Source organism: Sphaeramia orbicularis, chromosome 7 (assembly GCF_902148855.1).
Source record: "Sphaeramia orbicularis chromosome 7, fSphaOr1.1, whole genome shotgun sequence".
In the NCBI taxonomy this organism is placed as follows: domain Eukaryota; kingdom Metazoa; phylum Chordata; class Actinopteri; order Kurtiformes; family Apogonidae; genus Sphaeramia; species Sphaeramia orbicularis.
The window spans coordinates 32,422,176-32,443,538 of NC_043963.1; the positions used below are offsets into that span (position 1 = coordinate 32,422,176).

General features: G+C 38.6%; 1 protein-coding gene across 1 annotated transcript; it reads right to left on the reverse strand.

The window, feature by feature from the left end:
- Window positions 1–1,010: 1,010 nt before the first annotated feature.
- On the reverse strand, window positions 1,011–19,685 carry LOC115423001 (NUAK family SNF1-like kinase 1). The gene is made up of 7 exons (XM_030139673.1): window positions 19,154–19,685; window positions 11,840–11,960; window positions 9,950–10,101; window positions 7,966–8,031; window positions 5,265–5,384; window positions 4,723–4,855; window positions 1,011–3,673 (listed from the first exon to the last, which is right to left on the reverse strand). The coding sequence occupies exons 1-7, from the start codon at window positions 19,484–19,486 to the stop codon at window positions 2,505–2,507; spliced, it is 2,094 nt and encodes a 697-aa protein (XP_029995533.1). The 5' UTR covers window positions 19,487–19,685; the 3' UTR covers window positions 1,011–2,504.
- Between the last annotated feature and the right edge of the window lie 1,678 nt (window positions 19,686–21,363).

The window sequence follows — 21,363 nt, forward strand, 5'->3', positions numbered from 1 at the left end:
AATACTTCTAAACAATCCATCCAGCTCCATCATCTACTCAAAGTGACATAATGTTTGTCTGCCATCCATCAACCATCCAATGTAAACACATAACACACTTTAATCATGCAAAACCATGCAAGTCGGAGGAATTGAGTACACACTGCGATTCTGTGATCGATCCCAATTTCTCATCAAACCATGACCTGCTGATTTTGTAAAAATGGTGGTTTCTGAAACATCTACATTCATGAAATCACCTGTGAAATTAAATATTAATTCCCAAAATAACAAAATCTACATATGTGACATTTTACACGGTAATAATGTTCTGGTCTGTTTCCATTTGACTGAGGAAGAAAAATACTAAGACTGTGTTTAGAAAAGTGCTTTGTGAAAGAAAACAAAAGAGAAGGCATGCAGTAAATGCCTTGTTGTCCATTATATAGTATATTGTACTAAAATTTTTTTTCATGATATGTTTGACCTTAAATTGTCAGTTCAAGTAACTTGCAGATACAGGCAGCACATCAGTTTTATATATATATGTCTAGTGAGAGAGAGAGAGAGAGAGAGCTGAACAACCTAAATAATTTACATTTAACTCTAGTTGGACCTTTTAAAAGTAATCCTTAAATATCCTGTTTCAAGGTTTAAAATGTGGTGTAATAATTTCTGCAAATTCTTACGTGACTTCTTTCTTTTTCACAAGTCACTTCTCTTATATGAACCATTTTATGTCTGTAGCAAAAATACAGCTGTGTTCATGGAAACGGGATGGCTTTTTGGTTTCTCACAAACAATGTTGTGTTGATATTGTGTCAAGACCAAAGAGAGAGAAGAGCTACTCAAGTGTAGTGAAAAGGAAACATTTAGAATAAAAGGGTCATTTATCAAAAATGTCCCTCACAGTATAGCATCAGTGCTTCATAATGTTTATCTTAAATACTGCAAAGCTACAGTGTGGGCTCATTTCTTCTCTCAGATCTTGCTGCTTTTTTCATTTCCACTAAAAAAAAACACTCAGAGTATTTAGATTCACATAATTTATTTACTTTTCCAAAGAAAAAGTAACACAGTTTAAAAAAAAAACAAAAAAACAGAACAAAACAAACAGAATTTGTCTCACAGTATGAAATTCACAGATTTAAAACTGCATACATCTGTATTTATGCCCACAGCAGAATGTGGTGTCACGATAAAAAAAGCAAAGTGATCCATCTGTTGTTCACACTGTGTCCGTTGGTGCAAAGGAGCAAATTGTGCACAGTGTATTACTGTGAAGTACAAATATATTCAATGACATGGTAAAATATCACAAAAGTTTAGCAGAATTTATCCTCACAATAAAGTGTCCTCAATTTGTGAATCTGAGTTCGCACTTGTTAGTTCCAAAAATGTTTAGTTTATGTATGCTCCTAGATTTTCAATGGTCATCTTAATCACATGTTGTGTAGATTTGATTAAATTCATTACTGTCTGTTATGCCATCTCTACTATTAAACAAACTAGAGCCCATTTAGGATCCAGTCACTCTCTATTGGCTCACGACAAGAATTCAGATACATGACAGTTTAATTTATCCTCCAAACACATGAAAATACTGGGAAATGGTACTTTATGTTGAGAATACAATGCTCAGGAGAGTCCATGTGCAGGTGTAGCTTTTCTGAAGTTCATTCAGAGGCACTGGTTATCACAGAAAAGTGACCTAAACACATTAAGCTCAGTTTTTTATTTCTCAGCGGGGCCAATTCAGGCAAAAGTAAATTCATGAACCAACATGGATATTCTCTGAGATTCAACAGTTTAACAACAAGCATTGCTCTACTACTTCAGTGACTTTTCTCACAAAATTATGACTGTAATCACAGGAAACATCCGTACTTTGTTGACTTTAATCTCAGAAAACAGGCTTCTCTACCTGCTCATAAAAAGATGGTTTACATACAGTACTGTGCAGAAGTCCTAGGCCAACATTCGGTTTGTTTTTCAGTAAAGTTATAAAATGACCATACATACATTTCTCAGGGCTAGGGTTAGGGTAAGTATCAGGGGAAAAATGGCTTCTAACCAACCAAAGGGGTTGTATTTAGTGGGATCTCCCTTTGCACTTTATGTGTATTTAACCCTTTTGTTCAGACAATATGAGATTTATTGCATATTTTGATGTTTTATTTAACATGTCAGATGTTTCTAACTGCTTGTGCTGTTCTTGTCATGGGGTCAGGGGTCACACTAAGAGTGACTTTAACCTTTAGAATCCATTTAGTTCAGTTTTTCTTGTGTCTTTGAAGACTGTGCATGTATTCCCTGTATTTTCTTGTTGTATCTGAAGAAAAGAGAATGAGAAAAGAAAAGTATGCTCATTTCAGCACTGCATAAACAACAAACCTAGAGGTGGCCTAAGAATGCACTCCACTGTATATTAACCCTAATATGACCATTTTCCATCACTATAATATTTTCATCATTCATTCATCTTATGTCAGCATCTCCATCTGTTCATCTCTGTCTTGTTCACCTCAGTCTGTCTCAGGTCTCAGCTGCTCCAGGTCATCCTCAGAGCTACAGCCACTGTGCTGCAAGCCCCGGGAGAAAATCTTGCGACGTGACTGGGCGCTTAGGTCCAGTATGTCGAAGGAATCAGAGGAGAAGAGGCTGTCTTCGCTCACAACACTGGAAGGGCGGCTGTGGCTGTGGCTCCGGCCACCCTCGCTAACTCCTGTAGCTTGAAGGAGGTGCTGCAGAGTATCAGGGAATATTGTAGGCGCTGAAGGGAACGATGAATGGTGGTCATCGGGAAGATCCAGACTGCGAGAGAACTTGCCATTACGTTTAAGAATTCCTTTTCTTCTTCTAACTGCCTCTGTTCGCATGGTGGGGCTATCTTCTGACGCAGGGAGGGAAGAGACCTGTTTGTAGGAGCGAAAATCACCTGCATCACTTTCTTTTAAACCTGCTCCAGAGCCTCTTCTCTCTGAAGAAGAGCTATAATCTGACTCGCCTCCATACAGGTTCTTTAGGATCCCCTTCTTGGGCATTTTCGACGAGGGCTGACTGAATGTGGAGGGTGGGGGTAAACTAGTGGACAAGATGTCAGCATGTGCATGTGTCCGATAAGGGTGGGGGTTTGAAGGCTGAGATGGGGTGTTTTCTATAGAAGGATTATGAAAGACTGAATCAAAACTCCTCTGAGGTTTCAGAATACCCTTTGGTTTTTTCCTTTCAATAGTGGAAGTTGAGGATGCTGCAGAGGAGGAAGTAGCTGCTGCACAAACACCTCCACAAGCTCCTAGTGTAGTCTGGGGAATTGCATTCTCCTTGCGTGACTTCCTGAGGCTTGAAATTCCTCCACGTATCCTTCCTCCTCCTCCTCCTCCTCCTCCTCCACGCTCCCCCTTCAGGGGTAAGCTGAAGTAAAATGGATGTGGAGAAAGCTGAGGTGGACAAGAGGACTCAGATGAGGTGCACTCTAGGTCAACCACCATGTTGCTTGCAGCAGCGACCCGATTCTGCCAGTCGATGTAGCGAGCCAGCAGTGGAGAGGGGCAGTCTTGGTGTGGAGATGAAGGACAGTCACACACACTCTCCTCATAACCCCAGTTCACCCACCAGTGGCTGGCCACATCCTCAATTGTGGCTCGCTCTTCCACACGTACTGCCAGCAACCAGTCGATAAGAGCACAGGCGTCTGGAGGGAACACAAGAACAGTTATTTATAGCAGACGAAAAAAATGACAAACATGCACTAAGTAGTCTCATTTGAAACTGGACCAAGGTCAAATGTCCACTCTACTTCTCATTCCCCACTATTCACAAATCAAGACCTATGCTTTTTTCTGTTTGTTTCCAGTTGGTGCCACTTGTTTCCTTACCCAAAGACATTTATGCCACATTTCCACTATGTGGTACCGGCTCAACTTGACTCGACTTGGCTCGGCCTTTTTGCGTTTCCATTATGAAAAAGGACCTGGAATCTGACATCCGGTACTAGTTTTTTGGTATCACCTCTGCCGAGGTTCCAAGAGATACTAAACCATGATGTATATAACACTGCAGACCACTGATTGGTCAGACAGTTTTCTCTATGACCCGCCGTTTTACAAAAAACAGATGCAGAAGTTGACAGTAAATATAGCGGTACATTAATCTACATGATAACAGCCCAAGCCTACACCATGGTCGGTCGAGGAGATTCAGTCTTTGGGTGGCCAACGTAAAAATTCAAATGAGACAACACACAACGAGCGAGTTTATCAGCAACTCTCTGAGCAGATGACATGGAGATAACGTGCCGCATTGCTACGACGTCCAGGTACTGTAAAGTCAGTAGTATCCTGTAATGGAAACGGTCTCCAGGAATACCGAGTTGAGCCGAGCCGAGCTGAGTCGAGGTGATTTCACGTAGTGAAAACGCGGCATTAGACTAAAGATGCAAGATGCCCATCTTTACAACTTTGGGATCTTCAAAGGAAGACCAGAGTCTGGTATGTCTAAATGAAGTCCTCTGGGAGGAGTTCCTGGAATTAGCAACTATTCAGTTCCATGACAATCAGATGACCTCTTGGCTAGCAAATTATGGTACCCTGATAAGACCTGGCATTAACAAAATTGTCATTTGGTGACACAAGTGACAGCTTGAGGTGTTCCAGTGGGTGACACCCATTGGCAGCTCTACAGTGTGATTTCTGAAATCTGCAGCTTTAATTTCATGGATGAACAGGTATTACAGAGGTTTACCTGAGGGAGGGTTTGGTCGGCGGTAGCGACCTTGGACGATCTGTTCTGTGAGTATTTTGTGACTTGCTCCATCAAATGGCATGCTGCTGTACACCAGGGCGTACAGCAACACTCCCAGTGCCCAACAGTCAACCTAACACAAAAATACACATTTCAGTGAACGTACTGCATGGGTGCAGTGCATATAAATATATAGAATATACAGGTTTCTGAAGTCTAACATCTGTGAAGGTACGATAAAGAGGCAGATCAGGAGTTGTTGGAGACAGAAATATTCCTGTGTGTGCACTATATTCAAAGCAACATCGATTAAATGCATTACCAGCCTTAGGGGCCAGAAAATCAATACATTCTCATTTGAAAAGTCAATAAAAGCAAAAAGACTGATAATAGCAAGAGGTGTCATCTTAGCTGTTAACTGTTTAGCCCATTTTAAATATTACAACATATATCAAGAGTGAATCAGTCATAATTACACACCGTGATGCAGCCTCATGTTAGATACATGACAATTAGAAAGTGTTTCTTATTAGTGGTCCCACCTCTGGGCCTTGGTAGGGCAGTCCTTTCACTATCTCTGGGGAGGCGTAAAGTGGACTTCCACAGTAGGTCTGTAGCAGAGAGCCCCTTCGGAAATGATTGGAGAGGCCAAAGTCAGCGAGCTGCAAAACAAGAAAAGGAGAGAACGTATGTTTTAAAAGAGCAATATTGAGTATCTATGTGATCATTTATTTTTCAGCAAAGTGCACAATGGTTTAATTTGAGACAGTGAGTCTAATCATCAGTGGTGCAAGACGTGTTTAAATACTATATTTAAGTAAAAATGCTGTTGTTATTTCACAAAGTAAAAGTTCTCCATTCAAAGCATTACTTATGTATATGTGTATGAGTCTGAAAAGCAAAAGTAACAACATTTTTCTTCTATAGATATTCACAACTGACCTCATTTCATCTGCTTTCTATGCCCTTAGGTAGTTTAATATACACCAATGCATCATATTTTGTAAGCTCATATGTTTGGAGAGTTGCTGTTTATAGTTTTGTGAAATTTCCCAGTTAACCCAAGGGTGTTTTTAAGAGTATTTACATTTATATTGAGTCATTCTGTTTTTCAGGGACATTCACAATCATTTGGAGATGGGTCGTTTTCACTGTTACAGAACCTACTTAAGTAGTTACATTCCATCACTTCTAATCAGAAATAACATGATTCCCTCTAAATGTCAGATCTCACTCCTGGCCTTCTCCGAAACAATACACAATTACTACAATCACTAATAGGTTGGTTCATAAACTCAGTGCACTCATTCACTTTAACACTAATACTCCTCAAGCTCATGCAATGCAGATTCCTTTCTCAGCAACTATACACTGCAAACCTTTCCCAATGTGGTAAGCACAATAATTCAGAGGAGTTCCTTTTAACTGAGCCTTAAATAGGTATGCTGAGCTTTTGCCAGTGGAAGTGTGAGGGAGCAAAGAGAAGAGGGCCAAAAACATCAGGCTGTCTGAGCTCACGTAACGGAACAATCACTCACTCAAGGCTGTGAGCGCCATATGCAGACAGACAAGGGCCCCTATCTAACAGAAGAGATTATTAACATGTGCACTCGCGCACTATCAGGTGTTAAAAATACTCAACATGACAGCTTTGTTTCCGTGGAATAGGACTACAGGGAAACAGAGACCTCACAGAGGGAAGATGGCATTGTGTATACAATACAGTTCAGAGTTTATACTGTATTATACGCACAGTGACAGTAATGATGTGTAGACTGAGCATGTGCAGAGATGTGGGTTTACACAGTTCTGCTTTCTGCAAGCTACTGTGTGTTTATGTGTGTGTTGTGGTGTAAATTGTCTGTCAGATGTATATTTGTGTGAAGGTCCTGTACTGTCACACGTCCAGTTCTTTCTTGTGAATATCCATATGACTCCAGAACACGTGCCTGGGATTTACATGCCCTGGAAATCCTGCTGGAGTGAATGCCTTCAGCTTCTTTTTGAAATTTTTGAGATAATATGTTAAATGAAAGAAATAAGTCAAAGGAGCCAAATCTATGTGTGTATTGTGTATTTTCATTTCTAATCAGTTTTACTCATTGTGTCTTTTTAACTTTTAATCTTTATTTGCTTTTTATTACGCTATTTCTGGCTCCTGTGAAACACTTTGTGAGTTTTGTACGCCAAAAGCAATATGTATGTAATAGAAACAATTACATGCACATGTTTTTTCAGGTCAACTAGCAAATTCAAGTATTCAAAGTGTTCACTGTTGTTTTAGTTCAGGTCTGCAGTTTTCCAACACTTGCGAGTAACACTAGCCCGCTCTACTGTGAACTATCTGCACATCTGTCATAAATGCTAAAAACTACCTGCTTATTTTAAAACCCTTACTAAGAGAATTCAGTTAAAAATAGTTATTTAGCAAATGAATCAAACACTTCCAGCAAAACATGTCACAGACTGAGCGCCTCTATGGAATGAGTCTCAATAGTTTACCTTACATGTCTCTGCTCATGGGATTCTTAGCAGCTATTGTCCAGATATAACACATGCATGCATTACACAAAGCCTTGGTCATTTCCTGCAGTGGATGCTGTGAAATGCCACTGTGGTGAACCTGAGGTTTGAATGAATGAATGGCTGGTGAGAGGTCTGCATGCTGTGTTTTCTTTTGACGGACGAAGTGTACTTATATTAAGATTGGCGCGATTGCCACTGGATTCCCTACATTCCCCTTGGCCGTGCACAGCTCACGTATAAGGAACTGAATACCCTAATAAGGCAAAAAATGACGCCTGGGTTGTTTTTTTTTATGAGCTGGCACCATGTTTGTGCTGGTTATGTGTACATGGCTTAACAACACATTAATAACCATCATCCAATGTACTGGATGTTCTGAATGTACACATTCTTTGCTTTGAGTTTTGGAACTGACAAGGCAAAGATAATACACTAGAGACAGCACTATCTGAAGGACTTGAATCAAGACTGTTTGCTGTCTGGAAAAAGATTACTTCCTTAATTCGGTTATAAAAATGTTTCCAAAAACACCATGTAATCAGAGGTATTTGGATAAAGCACTTTAATCATCCATGATGTATTGCAATCTCAGGCTAATAACCCTTCATCAGAGGAGCTTTTCCATTTTTAGAAGATTTTGTTTTCCTTGGAAGGAATTTCATCATTAATTTCCAAATGATATAAAGACACTGTTTGCACATGTTTTAGCATTCTTACCTTTACATTCAGATCTTGATCTAAAAGGATGTTTTCCAGCTTGAGGTCTCGATGAACAACACCGTTCTACAAAAGAGAAGAGACATATGAGTTCTAATGCTGCTTCTCTCTTACGTCTCAAACTAGGACTATAGAGTCTGAAGTTTACAGTGTAAACTCAGCCTGTGGTGCACAGTGCATTTGTCTTTCATTTATTATTCTATAAACATGAACATTCCACTCAAACCTTGTGTTGTGGGTTCATGTGTCTAACATTTGAGAACTTCAAGAAAGTCTCTCAGGCATGTGGAAGTGCTTTGTTTGTGTTAATTCATCTGATGAGATGTGATTTGATCCTGTGAGGGTATTAGGTACTTGGGTGGATGAGTCAGAGTACACTACAGATCCAGTGGGATAGAAAAGTTTGTTGGAGGATCATTACTTCATGAGGTGTATCCCTGATACTAAGTATGTAGTAATTTATAAGAAGAGACAATGCTGCTATAGATAACAGAGGCCACCCAGGAAGCTGTGTGACACAGGGAAACTTTTAACATTGCTGCCAGTTTCTCTTAAAGTCACTGGCTCATGAGCTAGAATGGCCTCCTTTCTTTCACTAATTGCATCCTCTATAGAGCACTTAAGAAGAGGAAATGACCCATGACCTCAGAAAATGTTTTTGCACAGTACAGTGCACCAATGTATGTCTGTGTGTTTAGTCAAGCAAGGACAGAGAGAGAGAGAAAAGAGTGGTTATTACTCTCTCTTTATCTGTGAGACTACCCTGAACCTATTTAGAGGGGAAAAGGCAGCAAATGACTCAAATGAATTATTTTCTTTCTTCTCTTGAAGCCTCAATAATCCATCCATGTGCCCTGCATACCTCGCAGGCACATTCAATAATTCATTGGTGCCAGAACATTCACATCTATTTTGGGATTATAGAGACCATGACAAGCCTAAAATCTACCTGCACGGCTTCTACAAAGATACAGGGAGTGCATTTAATTCACAGTATTCATGAAAAGACCACACAGACAATATAAAAACTATAGAAAAACAAACATGTTATCTTGAAGCTCAGTGGAAAGACAATGTTCCGAGAAAGGGCACCAATGTGAATAACATGATAAATGCATCAATAAAAAGATTTGCAACTATGAACAGTAATTTGTGCACAATTGGTGGTAATAAAAATATGTTTGTATTCTCATCCACATAATACCTCAGTCCAAACACATGTGAAACATGCATTAACTGTTCTGATTTTACCTGTGACCTCACATATCTAATGGTTTTCAGTATCTTTTTTTTTTCCTAAAAGTTCTTGTGTATGTAAATGTCTACAGTTTATGTCTGCAGTTCTTTTTCATGTTTTTAAAGCAGTATGTGTGCACAGATTGACTGATACCAATGCATCTGTTTATGTTTCAAGATTCTTTCCATGTTGTATTTAAGTGCTGGTGGAAAATTGGGATATTTTTGAGTGGATTCATGTGTAATATGTAAAAGGGAAAGATATTTTTTATAGACGAAATTAGAGTAGAAATGATTAATGAGCTACAACTGTGACTATTTTCTCAATTGCACTGTAATATACTCCTGTTTTAAAAGGATTGAGGTATTTTCTTTAATAATTCCTGCTCTGGCACTGATGTTAAATTTATGTACACAGAAACAAAGAAACAGAAAAGACTCTGTGTCTTTGCCAGAGCTTAAAGCAGTTTGGAAGGAAGCAGAATGTTTGTTAAATGTGTCAGTGTGTGACTGTAAATAACAATCAAGGCTTAATGCGCTCTTAACCCACAGAGATCTGAAAACTCGAGTCAAGTTTTCCTGCAGTATTAGGATTAGGATTTAGTGGACTTAGTGGTACTGTATTTTCTTGTGCACTGCTGTGTGCAATTCAGCACGTGCCGTCTGCTCTAGAGTTTATACCGAGGTCCTGTGATGACTATACAGTGTAAAATATGTGACTGTATAGTGTGTATATGTGTGTATAGACCTTGTGGCAGTAGTGAACAGCAGATGTGATTTGTCTGAAGATGCTTCTGGCTTCTGTTTCTGGCAGTCTCTGCCTCTCCTGGATGTAATCGTACAGCTCTCCTCTGCTGGCGTACTCCATCACTATCACAATCTTGTCCCGACTCTCAAACACTGCACAGGAAACATTTACAGTAAAGAACCATGTTCATATTGGACCTCAGCAGTAAAAGAGACAATAAAGTCGCTGGCTGTTCTACATGCATGGAAATTGCACTTAAAAATGTTATAAATAATTAAGTGTTTGGGAGCCTGATGAATGTGGATCAATAACTACTGTACATTCTGAACAACAGACTCTTTGCATTGACTTTAGTGTTTTTTTTATTTCATTAGAAAGTATTGTTGGGAAATTCTGTAGATTTGAACTCATATACACTTGTTTTGCATTTGCTCTATTGCAGGGGTGTCAAACTCATTTTAGGTCAGGGGTCACATATAGCCCAATTTGATCTCAAATGGGCTGGACCAGTAAAATAACATAACAAGTGGTGCCAGGCACAACAAACCCCGCCCCTTGCACGTATTGTAGCTAATTTTGGCATTGATCCAGTTGATGTCATGTCTATGCATGTGGTGATGTCAGCATATTAATTGCCTCTAAATATGTGTCAGGCTTGAAGTAAATTGAAACAAAATTATTGTTTTTAGAGACATTTTAAATTTCATAAGTAAATGGGAGAAAAAAAAAAAGATTTAAAAAAATTCACTAAAAATTTGAACTTTGACCTACTTTTCCCAAAATGTAACTACATCTATTCTGGGTCACCTGGCAATCTATAAACCCGATTTGGTATGAATTCAACCAATAGTTTTGCTGCTACAGACATTTGAAATTTCACCCATTATAAGAAATGGGAAAAAAAAAGATTTTAAAAATTCATTAAAAATGTAAAGTTTGACCTACTGTTCCCAAAATGTAATCAGATCTATTCTGGGTCACTGGCAATTTATAAACCCAATTTGGGATGAATTCAACCAATAGTTTGCTACTAGAGTGTTACTACTGCTAGAAACAAAGAAACGAAGAAAGTAACAAACAAATCGAACCAAAAACAATACCCCTTGCCTCCCCTTTGGGGGGGGGGGGCAGGGTAATAACCTATATATAATGGGAGCTCTAACTTTTTTTCTTTGTTTTAGTGCAAAAAAAGTAATTTTTTTTATTTAAATGTCCACATTTATAACTATCCTATCACAAAAAAAATGTGAGAAACCTGAAAATTCTTTAAAAATAAGTACAATTTTAACAATAATATGCCTCAGCTTGTTTATACATCTGCATTACAGATCACAGTGGATCTACAAAGACACAAAACATTTAGTAATAGTTGTTAAACATTTAGTAAATGTTGTTAAAATTTTGGATTGCATTGGATTGTTAATATCTTCAGTGTCATTTTTGCACATTTTGCAAATTCATCCCATGGTCCTGATTTGTGTCTTTGGTGGGCTGGTTTTGGCCTGCAGGCCGTATGTTGGACACCCCAGCTTTACAGGTTGGATGGCTACAGTTAAATAAAGTCAATACAAAAAGCATCTTTTAGGTGTCTTTATTTCAAGTTTCAGTCCTACATATATGAACTGTCATTTAGACTTGCAAAACATGTGTTTAGAATCCAAATGCAAATGAGGTAAAAAAAAATAGTACAACTATACCACTAACTTCTTTTAATAGTGTTCTTAAGTCACACTGGCATAGGATCATATAACTATTCACCAGTCACAGCAGCAGTGTCATGTTGGTTTGTTTCCTCTGGAGCATAGGGTTCAAAGAGCTGTGTGCTAAAGAGACTATGTCATGTTTTTCAGTGATATCTGGGCCTTTGCGTGCGTGTGCCGGTAATCTTACCCTCGTGGAAGCGTATGATGTTAGAGTGCCGGAGGGAGGAGGTGATCTCAATCTCTCTCTGGATGTGAATTCTGTCCAGGTCGTCAGTGATGCGCTCCTTGCGGATTGACTTGATGGCCACCTGGGAAACAGATGTATGATTCAATAAAGTACATTTCATGCAGTACACATTCTGTATATTGATCCTTTCACATGAAAAGTGAGAAGAGATTTGTTCACACTGATTAAGATCAACTGGACTAAATGTGTCCAAGTGACAGATGGTGGGACGGATTGGAGGTTCTTTCTCATGCACAAGTGATCAAGTATGTTAATTACTTTTTAAAAGAGTAACATAAAAAAGTAGGGAACCATTTTTCTTCTACATCTATGGGTTTTTTTTATCGTATTGTTCCCCTGTACTGTTTCTTGATACTTTTTTTAACATATATATTTTTATTTACCTTGTTTTTCTGGATCTGCTCCAAAATATTATGCGTTCATTTGCCCCATGACCTATATTTCTGCTTCTATACTTGTATAAACACATGTGTGGTGCTTCAGTTACCTTTTTTTCTTCTTTTTTTTTAAATAAAAACACTAGCTTATGTAAACAGTTCTTATGACTTCAGGCTAACCTGTGCAGCTCCTATTGTTTATGTCACAGAGCAAACTCAGATTCACCTTTGATGAAGGTTCTGTGAAGCCGGCCCTGAAGCTGTGAAGCTCATTTTCATTTCACTTTCTTCACAATTACTCAGTCATCCAAAAAGGGATAAACACTGATATTTACCAAAAGAATTCTTGCATCACTTGTGCAGACATGCAGGTAAACAAACACATTCGTACATACTGTTGATATACAAATACACACATATTACACACATATACACAAATAAGGTCTCTTGGTATTAGAGGTGATTATGTGGGTTTTAAAGGCTGGATGGTGAGAGCAGGTCTCCTGTGATCTGAGCACACTCAGACGCAGACAGTTGACAGCTGCACCGTTCACACTCTGCTGCTTTAATCCCACGCACTTACTGTACCCCAGTGTAACCCCCATTCACACAACACGCACATAGTCCACAGACACCCCAACATGAACTCATTAAATAGATAGAGACTGTCACCAAAATGGACCTTAACAACACAAGACAAGCAGAAAAAAAACATCAGGATGTGTATTTGTTAAAATGCTAAATTAAAATCTGCGGTTTATGACAAAAGATTAAACGCGAAAATATGTGTTATCATGATTTGGAGGGGCTTCTCTGTACTTCAAGTCTTTTTTGTGACATAGCAGTTGTAAAAGTCTGCCAGCCCTGAGTGTCCCTACGGGTGAACAGGCTTGTCCCCAGAGTCACAACTCAGCATTCTCAGCTGGTGGAAAAACATCCACGAGACACTGGGAGACGCAATTCACACGCTCCATCAACCACAATCCTTATGTAACATAAAAAGCAAACTCCAGGGAGCTCCCATGATTGGCCTGACCTTCACTGAAGAATGGTGGTTGAGTCTGTAATTTGGTAGAATTTCTGGAATTAACCTTTTCTAAAACACATGAGAATATTTCTTACATCAGCAGATGGATGTTGCAGCTGTGTCTGTCCAGAGGTCCTTAGTGTTGAGTCAGAGATTAGGCTACATGTACTTAATGTGTGTCATCTGAATGGCACATATCTAGGTTTGAGGAGCTATTAACGCATGCTTATGAATCTTTTCTGACCCAAATAATGTTTTGGCTTGGGAAACTGTGTCAGGAAGGGAAGATGAGAAATATAATAGATGCTGCTAGAATCGGGATGAGGAAAATAACAGGTCAATGTGGACAAAAAATCATATCTTCGCATATTTATTCTGAATTATGACTTATAGTCGTGGAAAAAATTATAAGACCACCCTTGTTTTCTTCAATTTCTTGTTCATTTTAATGCCTGGTAAATTTGTTTGGACAAATATAATGATAACAACAAAAATAGCTCATAAGAGTTTAATTTCAGACCTGATATATATCCATTTCTCCATGTTTTCTTGATAATAACCAAAATCACTTCAGTTCTTTCATCAATAGCTATGGCATTGTACTGACAAAAACAGTGCTTTTAGGCATTCCGTGCTTTCTTCTCTGTCTGTTTTAGTCACATGATACACATAGGAGTTAGCACTTGATTGCATAACCATTGTTTTTGGTGACTTTTGATGGTCTAATAATTTTTTTCAGCGACTGTATGCTTATTGTTATATTCAGAAATGGGTTAAATTTTCATTACGATAACACAAAACCACTGATTTTACAGTGGCAGTGAAACATATTACACAAGATCCTGTCAGTTCAAGTGTATAACTGAACATGTATAGTGGTAACAGACTAAAGAATCACTAACATTATTGCTTTAGTGTAAATGACCCGTGATGCAGCACTCTATGTAAAACACAGTATTTACGCTGGTATTTGGGCCATCAAAAAGAATGTGTGTTTGTTAAGGGGAGGGAGCAATAGGCGAGAACGAGGAAAGCAAAACACCAAAGTGAGTCTGATGCAGCTGTGACTACCTTCAATATATCCCCAGCTTGTCCAGTGACAGGAACAGAAAAGGACAAAATGCATGACAGTTTGCAGCTCCCTTGTCTTTTACTGTCTCACTAAACTCTGATATGTCCCTGGACTCACATCAGATGATTATTTTGTAATATTTTGTGAGATCTAGAGGTGAAGTTGTACACAGGAATCAATAATACCCCCCTCAAGATCCCATATGCTGGCTACAAAAAAATGCAAAATCCCTCAGTACAGCCAGTATGTTCTTTGTGTGTGCTGGGATTTTCAGTTAAGGGGATAATAACAGTATGGGAAATACACTTTAATGTTGCATTCTACCCACTATAAATGAGAGGATGTGTATTTTCAGGTGCTGGAGGAACATGGTGATACAACATGACTGACTCTACGGAGATAATCTGCTTCTTCTGAAAATACTATAAGGCAATAGAAACACAATGACTCTAATTATTGAATATTACATGCCATTTCTGCTATTAGATCCTCCTAATCCACCTAAATCTTACATACTGGACTTTTAAGGCTAGTGCAGCAGAGCATAGAGTGGAAAGACACACACTGAGCATTGTTCAGCCTCCGGGCCACTAAGAGCATTTATAGGCAGCACGTGCATGAGAAGTAAGTGTGGAAGTGTATGTATGTGTGTGTGCGTGATCTCAGTCTTGTGAACGCAGATATGCTGGAAATGCAACATGTAATGTCACGAAGTGCGACCGTTAAAGTATCCCTCTAACTGACAAAGTCTCATTGTTCAACCAAAGAATGTGCTGCATGTGAGATATCAGCCTAAAATGCCACACTGTAACTGGATGCACGGGAAACATAAGAATGCGTGTGAAAGTCACGCAGATGTAATCTTGTATTCTTCAACGTTTAAAGAGGAACACACCATACCTGATGTAATTGTAGAGTCAATAACCATAAAAAGCACTGGGATCCATTGTGTTGTACACAGCTGTTTCATTAGGTCATTCTTTTTTAATGAGTCAATACGTTCTTGTTTGTTTTCCTCCTCTTCCTCAATTTTATTGCCCTGACTTCTTGACAAAAAAATGTCTTTCAACAAAAAAGTCTTCGCAGGTGTTTTGTTACAATACATGTGCAGATTGGTGGCCGTGATTTTGTGTTTTATTTTTATTTGCATGAATTAGCAGTGTGGTTTGTTGAAAATTCATATTGTAATGATAATCGACTGTGATTTGAGTCTTTTTTGTTTGGTTATTTAAGGAAAAGCACAGATTTCTAATGGTTTTGAAATGTGTATTTTTTTTCCTATTTCAAACAAACCAACTTCACATATAAAAGTTAAAATATTGACTCTGTCCCACTGTCTTGTGCCAATCTGTCACTTTGTTGCATCCTGTCCCTGTGCACTTTTGTCTATATGAGCCCCCCCCCTCTATGTATATGTATACTAGCAAGGAATGGATGACAATATGAGTGTAAAACTTGAGATTGTTACTTGTTACCTGTTAAGCACAAACTGTAATTAAACATAAAGTTGTCCTCCGAAGAGGTGTGGTGGTGGTGGGTTTAAAACAAATTAAATAAAAAAATAAAATTAAAAAAATATTGACTTTAACTCATAAAGACCCACTTTTGTTACTTTTGTGTCAGTTCCCAAACTAATTTTTCACTCTGTTTACCTTTTCTGAAGTGATTTATCACCATTTATTGTAAAATTATCCTCTGTATTTTGCATTTTTTTCAGTGAAAATAAGGTATTTTCCCCAAATTTAATTCACTGATCATGTAGAAGCTCAGATTGAAGTTGGTGGTTATTATATCAGAAACAGAGAAAACTGAAGAAAAACTGACTTTTCAGTAAAGTATATCATTAACTGAACGTAAAAACAAGTGTCTCCATCCACTGTCATTTATCAAACTAAGTGGGTTGTACTGGTGAAGAAGATGACAGTGTTTCAACGTTCACTACGAAGCCACTGAACGTCCCCATGGGTCATATCTGGTGACCATGAAAAGATAAACTGCATTTTACACCAATTATTTACATGTGTTGATAGGATTAGTGGATCAACAGGTATTAAACATTTTAATCAGTAGATGCTTTTGGTTGCTGGAGATTGTTTAGGTCTTCATGGGTTTATTTTACATAGTTTACATTGTACAACCCTGCTTTTAAATCTAAAATTCAACCATACACACACTAAAGCCTTTCGTAATTCTAGGATCACACAGGCTGGCATTGTCATACTTTTCATTACACTGACTTCCATTCATTTCCTGGAGACTTATTCTAACCACAAAAAGCCTAACCCTAACTTTAAAACAACTCTTAACCCCCAAATTGAATGTTTTTACATTATTTTACAGGAAAACATGCATTTTGTCACCATAAGGAAGCCAAATCCCCTCAAGTGACTGCATGGGAACAGATTTATATCCCCATAGCGTAATAAATACCCTGACCACACATGCTCTCCAAGAGCTTGAGCATCACTGAAGATCCCTTGTGCATCTGTGAAAGATTTAACAGCAGGATTACATGAGCTTCTTACCAAATGGACCCTTGATCTCACTACACATGCATACAAAACCACAGAAACCTTTCCTTAACCTCTCCCTCTCAGCAACCAGGCATGTAAAACATTTTGAAAATGAGTGAAAGGAGATGGAAAAATACATAAATTCAGTTGACTGTTTCAGCACTGACGACCAAAGCTACACATGCACTTAAAAGACTATTTCCCCAATTTAAGCTCCTTTAAAGACAAACTTGAAACCAATGCATGTCCAGTTATCCATTTGGTAATCACCAATTTACTGATTACTAAACATTCAACAGCTAATAGCAACACCTAAAGTGGATCAGTCACATCAGATTAGTGATTCTTGAGTCTAACTAAGCTGTTTTCATTACCTCTTTCCTTGCATTTAACCCCAAATATCTGTAATGTTCACCTAATGCAGCGACACTTACAGTCACAGTCCAATCTCATGTTAGTATTTGATCTCAAGTCACTCATTTTCTCTCCTCCTCCCTTTTTTTTAATAACTTCTCTGAAACCATCTCCTCCTCTCCACCCTCAAACAACAGCCCCCTGGTCTTGTTTCCAAAAATAATGTCCGTTTTGTTTCAAAGAATCCTTGGTATGTGCTGGCTATTGGCTCCAGGAATCCAGCATTTTTCCCTTGTCCGTCCAAACCCACTCACCCTGCAGAAAGTCTCACACACGCACATAAATACTCACACCACATAGCTGATTCTGTCTGCTCCCCTCTCTCGTTCATCAATCTCCACCTGACGTCTCTCTCAATCCCTCACTTTCCCTTTTCTCTCATATAGTTGCAGGTCTATGAGTTCTAGGGAAAGCAGCACTAAAACTGTGTCAGTCTTACTTCCACAATCTGATTTCAGACAAAGATTATCCCCATTACAGTGTAGCTGTTTACTAAAAAACAGAACGGCACTCAGTGGTGTTTGTTTTTGAGCTCAGATAAGTGAGGCATTAAGCCCAAAGTAATCCGGCAAACAAATTCTGTATGGTCAGTTAAATAGAAACATATGCATTACTGGGTCCAAGTTTGTGCTGTGTGTGTTCTGTGTATGTGTTTGTGTGCTTTTCTGGGCTGATAGTAAAGGGGGTCAGACTCCTATTGGAGGAGGCCTATTGTAGTAATTTTATCCCCTTGTTCAAGTGCTGAGTGAGTCAGACCAAAGGCATCTCAGCCTGGCAACACAGGAAGCAAGAACTGGGTTCAGCATCGACCTATGAGCTCACCCACAAACACACAGACACACAATGCATCACACACACTGACACACACAAACACACAAACACACACCCCATCTAAGACCTAAGCACAAGTCTATATTAAAGTTTAATTACAGAAAAGGCACTATATATATATATATATATATATATATATATATATATATATAGCAAGATAGCAAAGTCATTATGGCTTAAATCTGGCCCAAAACTGGCATGCCATTTTGGCAAAAATCTGGGAGGAATTTATGGGCCCTAAATGGCCCAAAATAGTCAAGCCAAAATCAAACCAGAAGGAAGCCAAAATTCACCCAAAACTAATTGCGGACTTCCAAAATATAGCCATAATTGTCCCAGAAAAGCCTCAAATCCCCATAATCCAGCCAAAAAGTAGCCAAAACTGACCCAAAGAGAGGCCAAAAGAAGGCCAAAATTCACCCAAAATTTGTGTTGATCATGCTTTTAAAATGAAATGGGGTTTTCTTCTGGGTTGAAATTCCCGCTCTTTGCGCAGTGTTTTGGGTTTACAGAAATATGCCAAAACACAACCAAATAATATGGAATAAGATGTTGCTGCTCTTTAGTCAGTCTTCTGGCTTGCCATAAACATGCCATACCATCCCTATACTTGATCCCGCTCTTTGCCCAGTCTTTTGGTTTATCAGACATATGCCATAACTCAGCCATATATCGCTGGTGCCTCCATATCTATCATGGATAACCTTAATCATACCACAGTTAAGCCTAAAGGTTTTCATAATGCCAAAAGAAAGCCAAAACTGCCAAATGTATGCCATCATATTGTGTCTGGGTGACACACACAAACACACACCCCATCTAAGACCTAAGCACAAGTCTAAATTAAAGTTTAATTACAGAAAAGGCACTATTTATAAAAAAGACCAGATGCTCAACACCTCCCAGGAAGAAAAAGAAGCAGCAGCAGGACAGTGCAGTACAGATGGAAGGTTTCCAAACAGGTTTATCATATTTAGGCTGAACTGACACTGAATGCATTGTACTAGTGCATCCTCTCACCGTCCTCAGACTTGCTCTCTCCACCGCCTTCTTCACTTTGCCGTAGGTGCCTTTACCCAGAGTCTCCATCACTTCATAGCGGTGCCTCAGGTTGTGCTTGTGCTGGTGTTTCTTCACCTCCATCGGCCCTGTGGTGGTCGGTGCCCGTCCCTCCGGCTCCCTCTCCATGTTCCTCTGCCGCTTGTCCTCACCGGAGGCTCCTCGGTCGTCCTGCCTCGGGGACGGCTCACCGGCATCCTTACCGGGGGTGGATGCTGCGTCCTGCAGACATCCCAGCTCGGAGCGGTCGGTGGTGTTCATTGCGCCTCTGCTGTCCGCCTGACGTCTGCCCATCCTCTCTGCGCAATGTGCGCACCTGTCAGGAGCAGCCCGGAGACTTTGGAAACTGGGCAAAATCAGCTCAAACGCTTGGATGTGCTCAAGAAGTTGCCCATATAGAGCAATGTAAAAGCAGCAAATTAAAGTAGGACAACATTCAGAGGTTTCATGTTGACTCCAGCTGTACTCTGCTCTCCCTCTCCTCAAAAACAGCAACAGGAGCCGCGGTGACCACATGCCCAGATGGGCGGAGCCTCCCCATTCCACAGCCGGCTCTCATGGCAACATCCAGGCGCGTCACACTCATTCGGAATCATTTTGGGTTTTGCAATGACTCATATTTGTAAGGAGAGAGGAAAAACAGGCATGTACGGAATGTAATGCAGGTCAACCAACTCCACCACTTCAGTCACAGTTGTTTATTGATGTTTTGCCATCCTGAAAGAGAAAAAAAAAAAAAAAAAAAAATCAGTCACGGAAAGGCTTTGAAGAAACTGGCTGGAAGTGGAGACTTAACCCTTTCATGCATGAATTATGAGAACTTTTATCAAGATTTTTTTTCCTGAGTGTTTTTATATTCTTCTTTAGACACGAAAAAAAGAATGCAATTGAAAATTCTTTTATGAACCTATTTTTCATGGAGTTCCAAAAATGTCCACTCAGCTTCACAAACACCATGCATTTAATTTTTGAAGCAAAGAAACATGTATTTATAGATATATTGTGTGAAAACTATGACATAAAAACATTTGTAATGCTGCCATTCTGCTGTTTACTCACATTTTAACATACTCTAATGCTAGTCAATACTCGCTTCATGGATGTAATATGCTAAATAAATAAATAAATAAATAAATAAATAAATAAATAAATAAATAAACCTTTTTAATTGCAGTTTAATAACAATAACAAGCAATTAATTTACACTCAAACATGTTACTGCAGATCAGGTTTATCTAGAACAGCAAACTTACAAGAATGGTATGAATGTCAGTGTTTGGGATGATGCATTAGTGTCCATTATTTTGGCTGATATGGAACTAAAACAACAAAACCCATGAATATACAAGAGAACAGCTGTAGAACAACTATCCACTGTAGTGACCGGTATGCATGAAAGGGTTAAAGCAAGGATGTCAAACATACGGCCTGCGGGCCAAAACTGGACCTCCAAAGAGTTCAATCCGGCCCTCAGGATGAAAGCATAAAATTTATCCAATTCAATCCAACTTTAGTTATAAAGCAGGTTAAAACAACTGCAGTGGACTGAAGTGTTGTACAGAAGAATAATTAAAACCAAAAGAGAATGAAATACAGAATAGATTAAAAGACATAGAAACTGTACAAAAAGGAAAAAGTGCTATGAAGAAGAAGACATAAAACTCAAATAAAAGAAAATAATACAAGATAGATTAAAAAGCCATACAATTAAAAAAACAACTAAATAAACAAATAAATAAATAAATAAATAAATAAATAAAATAGATAAATAAGAACAATAAACCACTACCAAATAAAAACAATAGAATAAAGATAGTACCTTCAAACATCTCACATGGTTTCAAAATTTATGTAGAAGATTTTAACAGTCCACAGAATCACTAAGTCTTCATAAGTTGCTTTGATCATGAAGTTAAAAGCTGTATTTATCGCTTCCAGATACCTGTTATGAAATGTTTTATGCCTATGCAGATCTACTGATCTGTAAATTGTACAGTTGCACATGTGTAAATAATAAGGTGAGGCATAATGTTATTAAAATTCCATTTAATTTCCCTGAGAAATTTCAGGTTCTTCATGGATGTTCAAGTTATTAACATGCTTTAGGAAAGGGTAGTTTGTAAATGTAAATATTTACATTACATATGTAATTTTACTTTTTTGTACTTTTT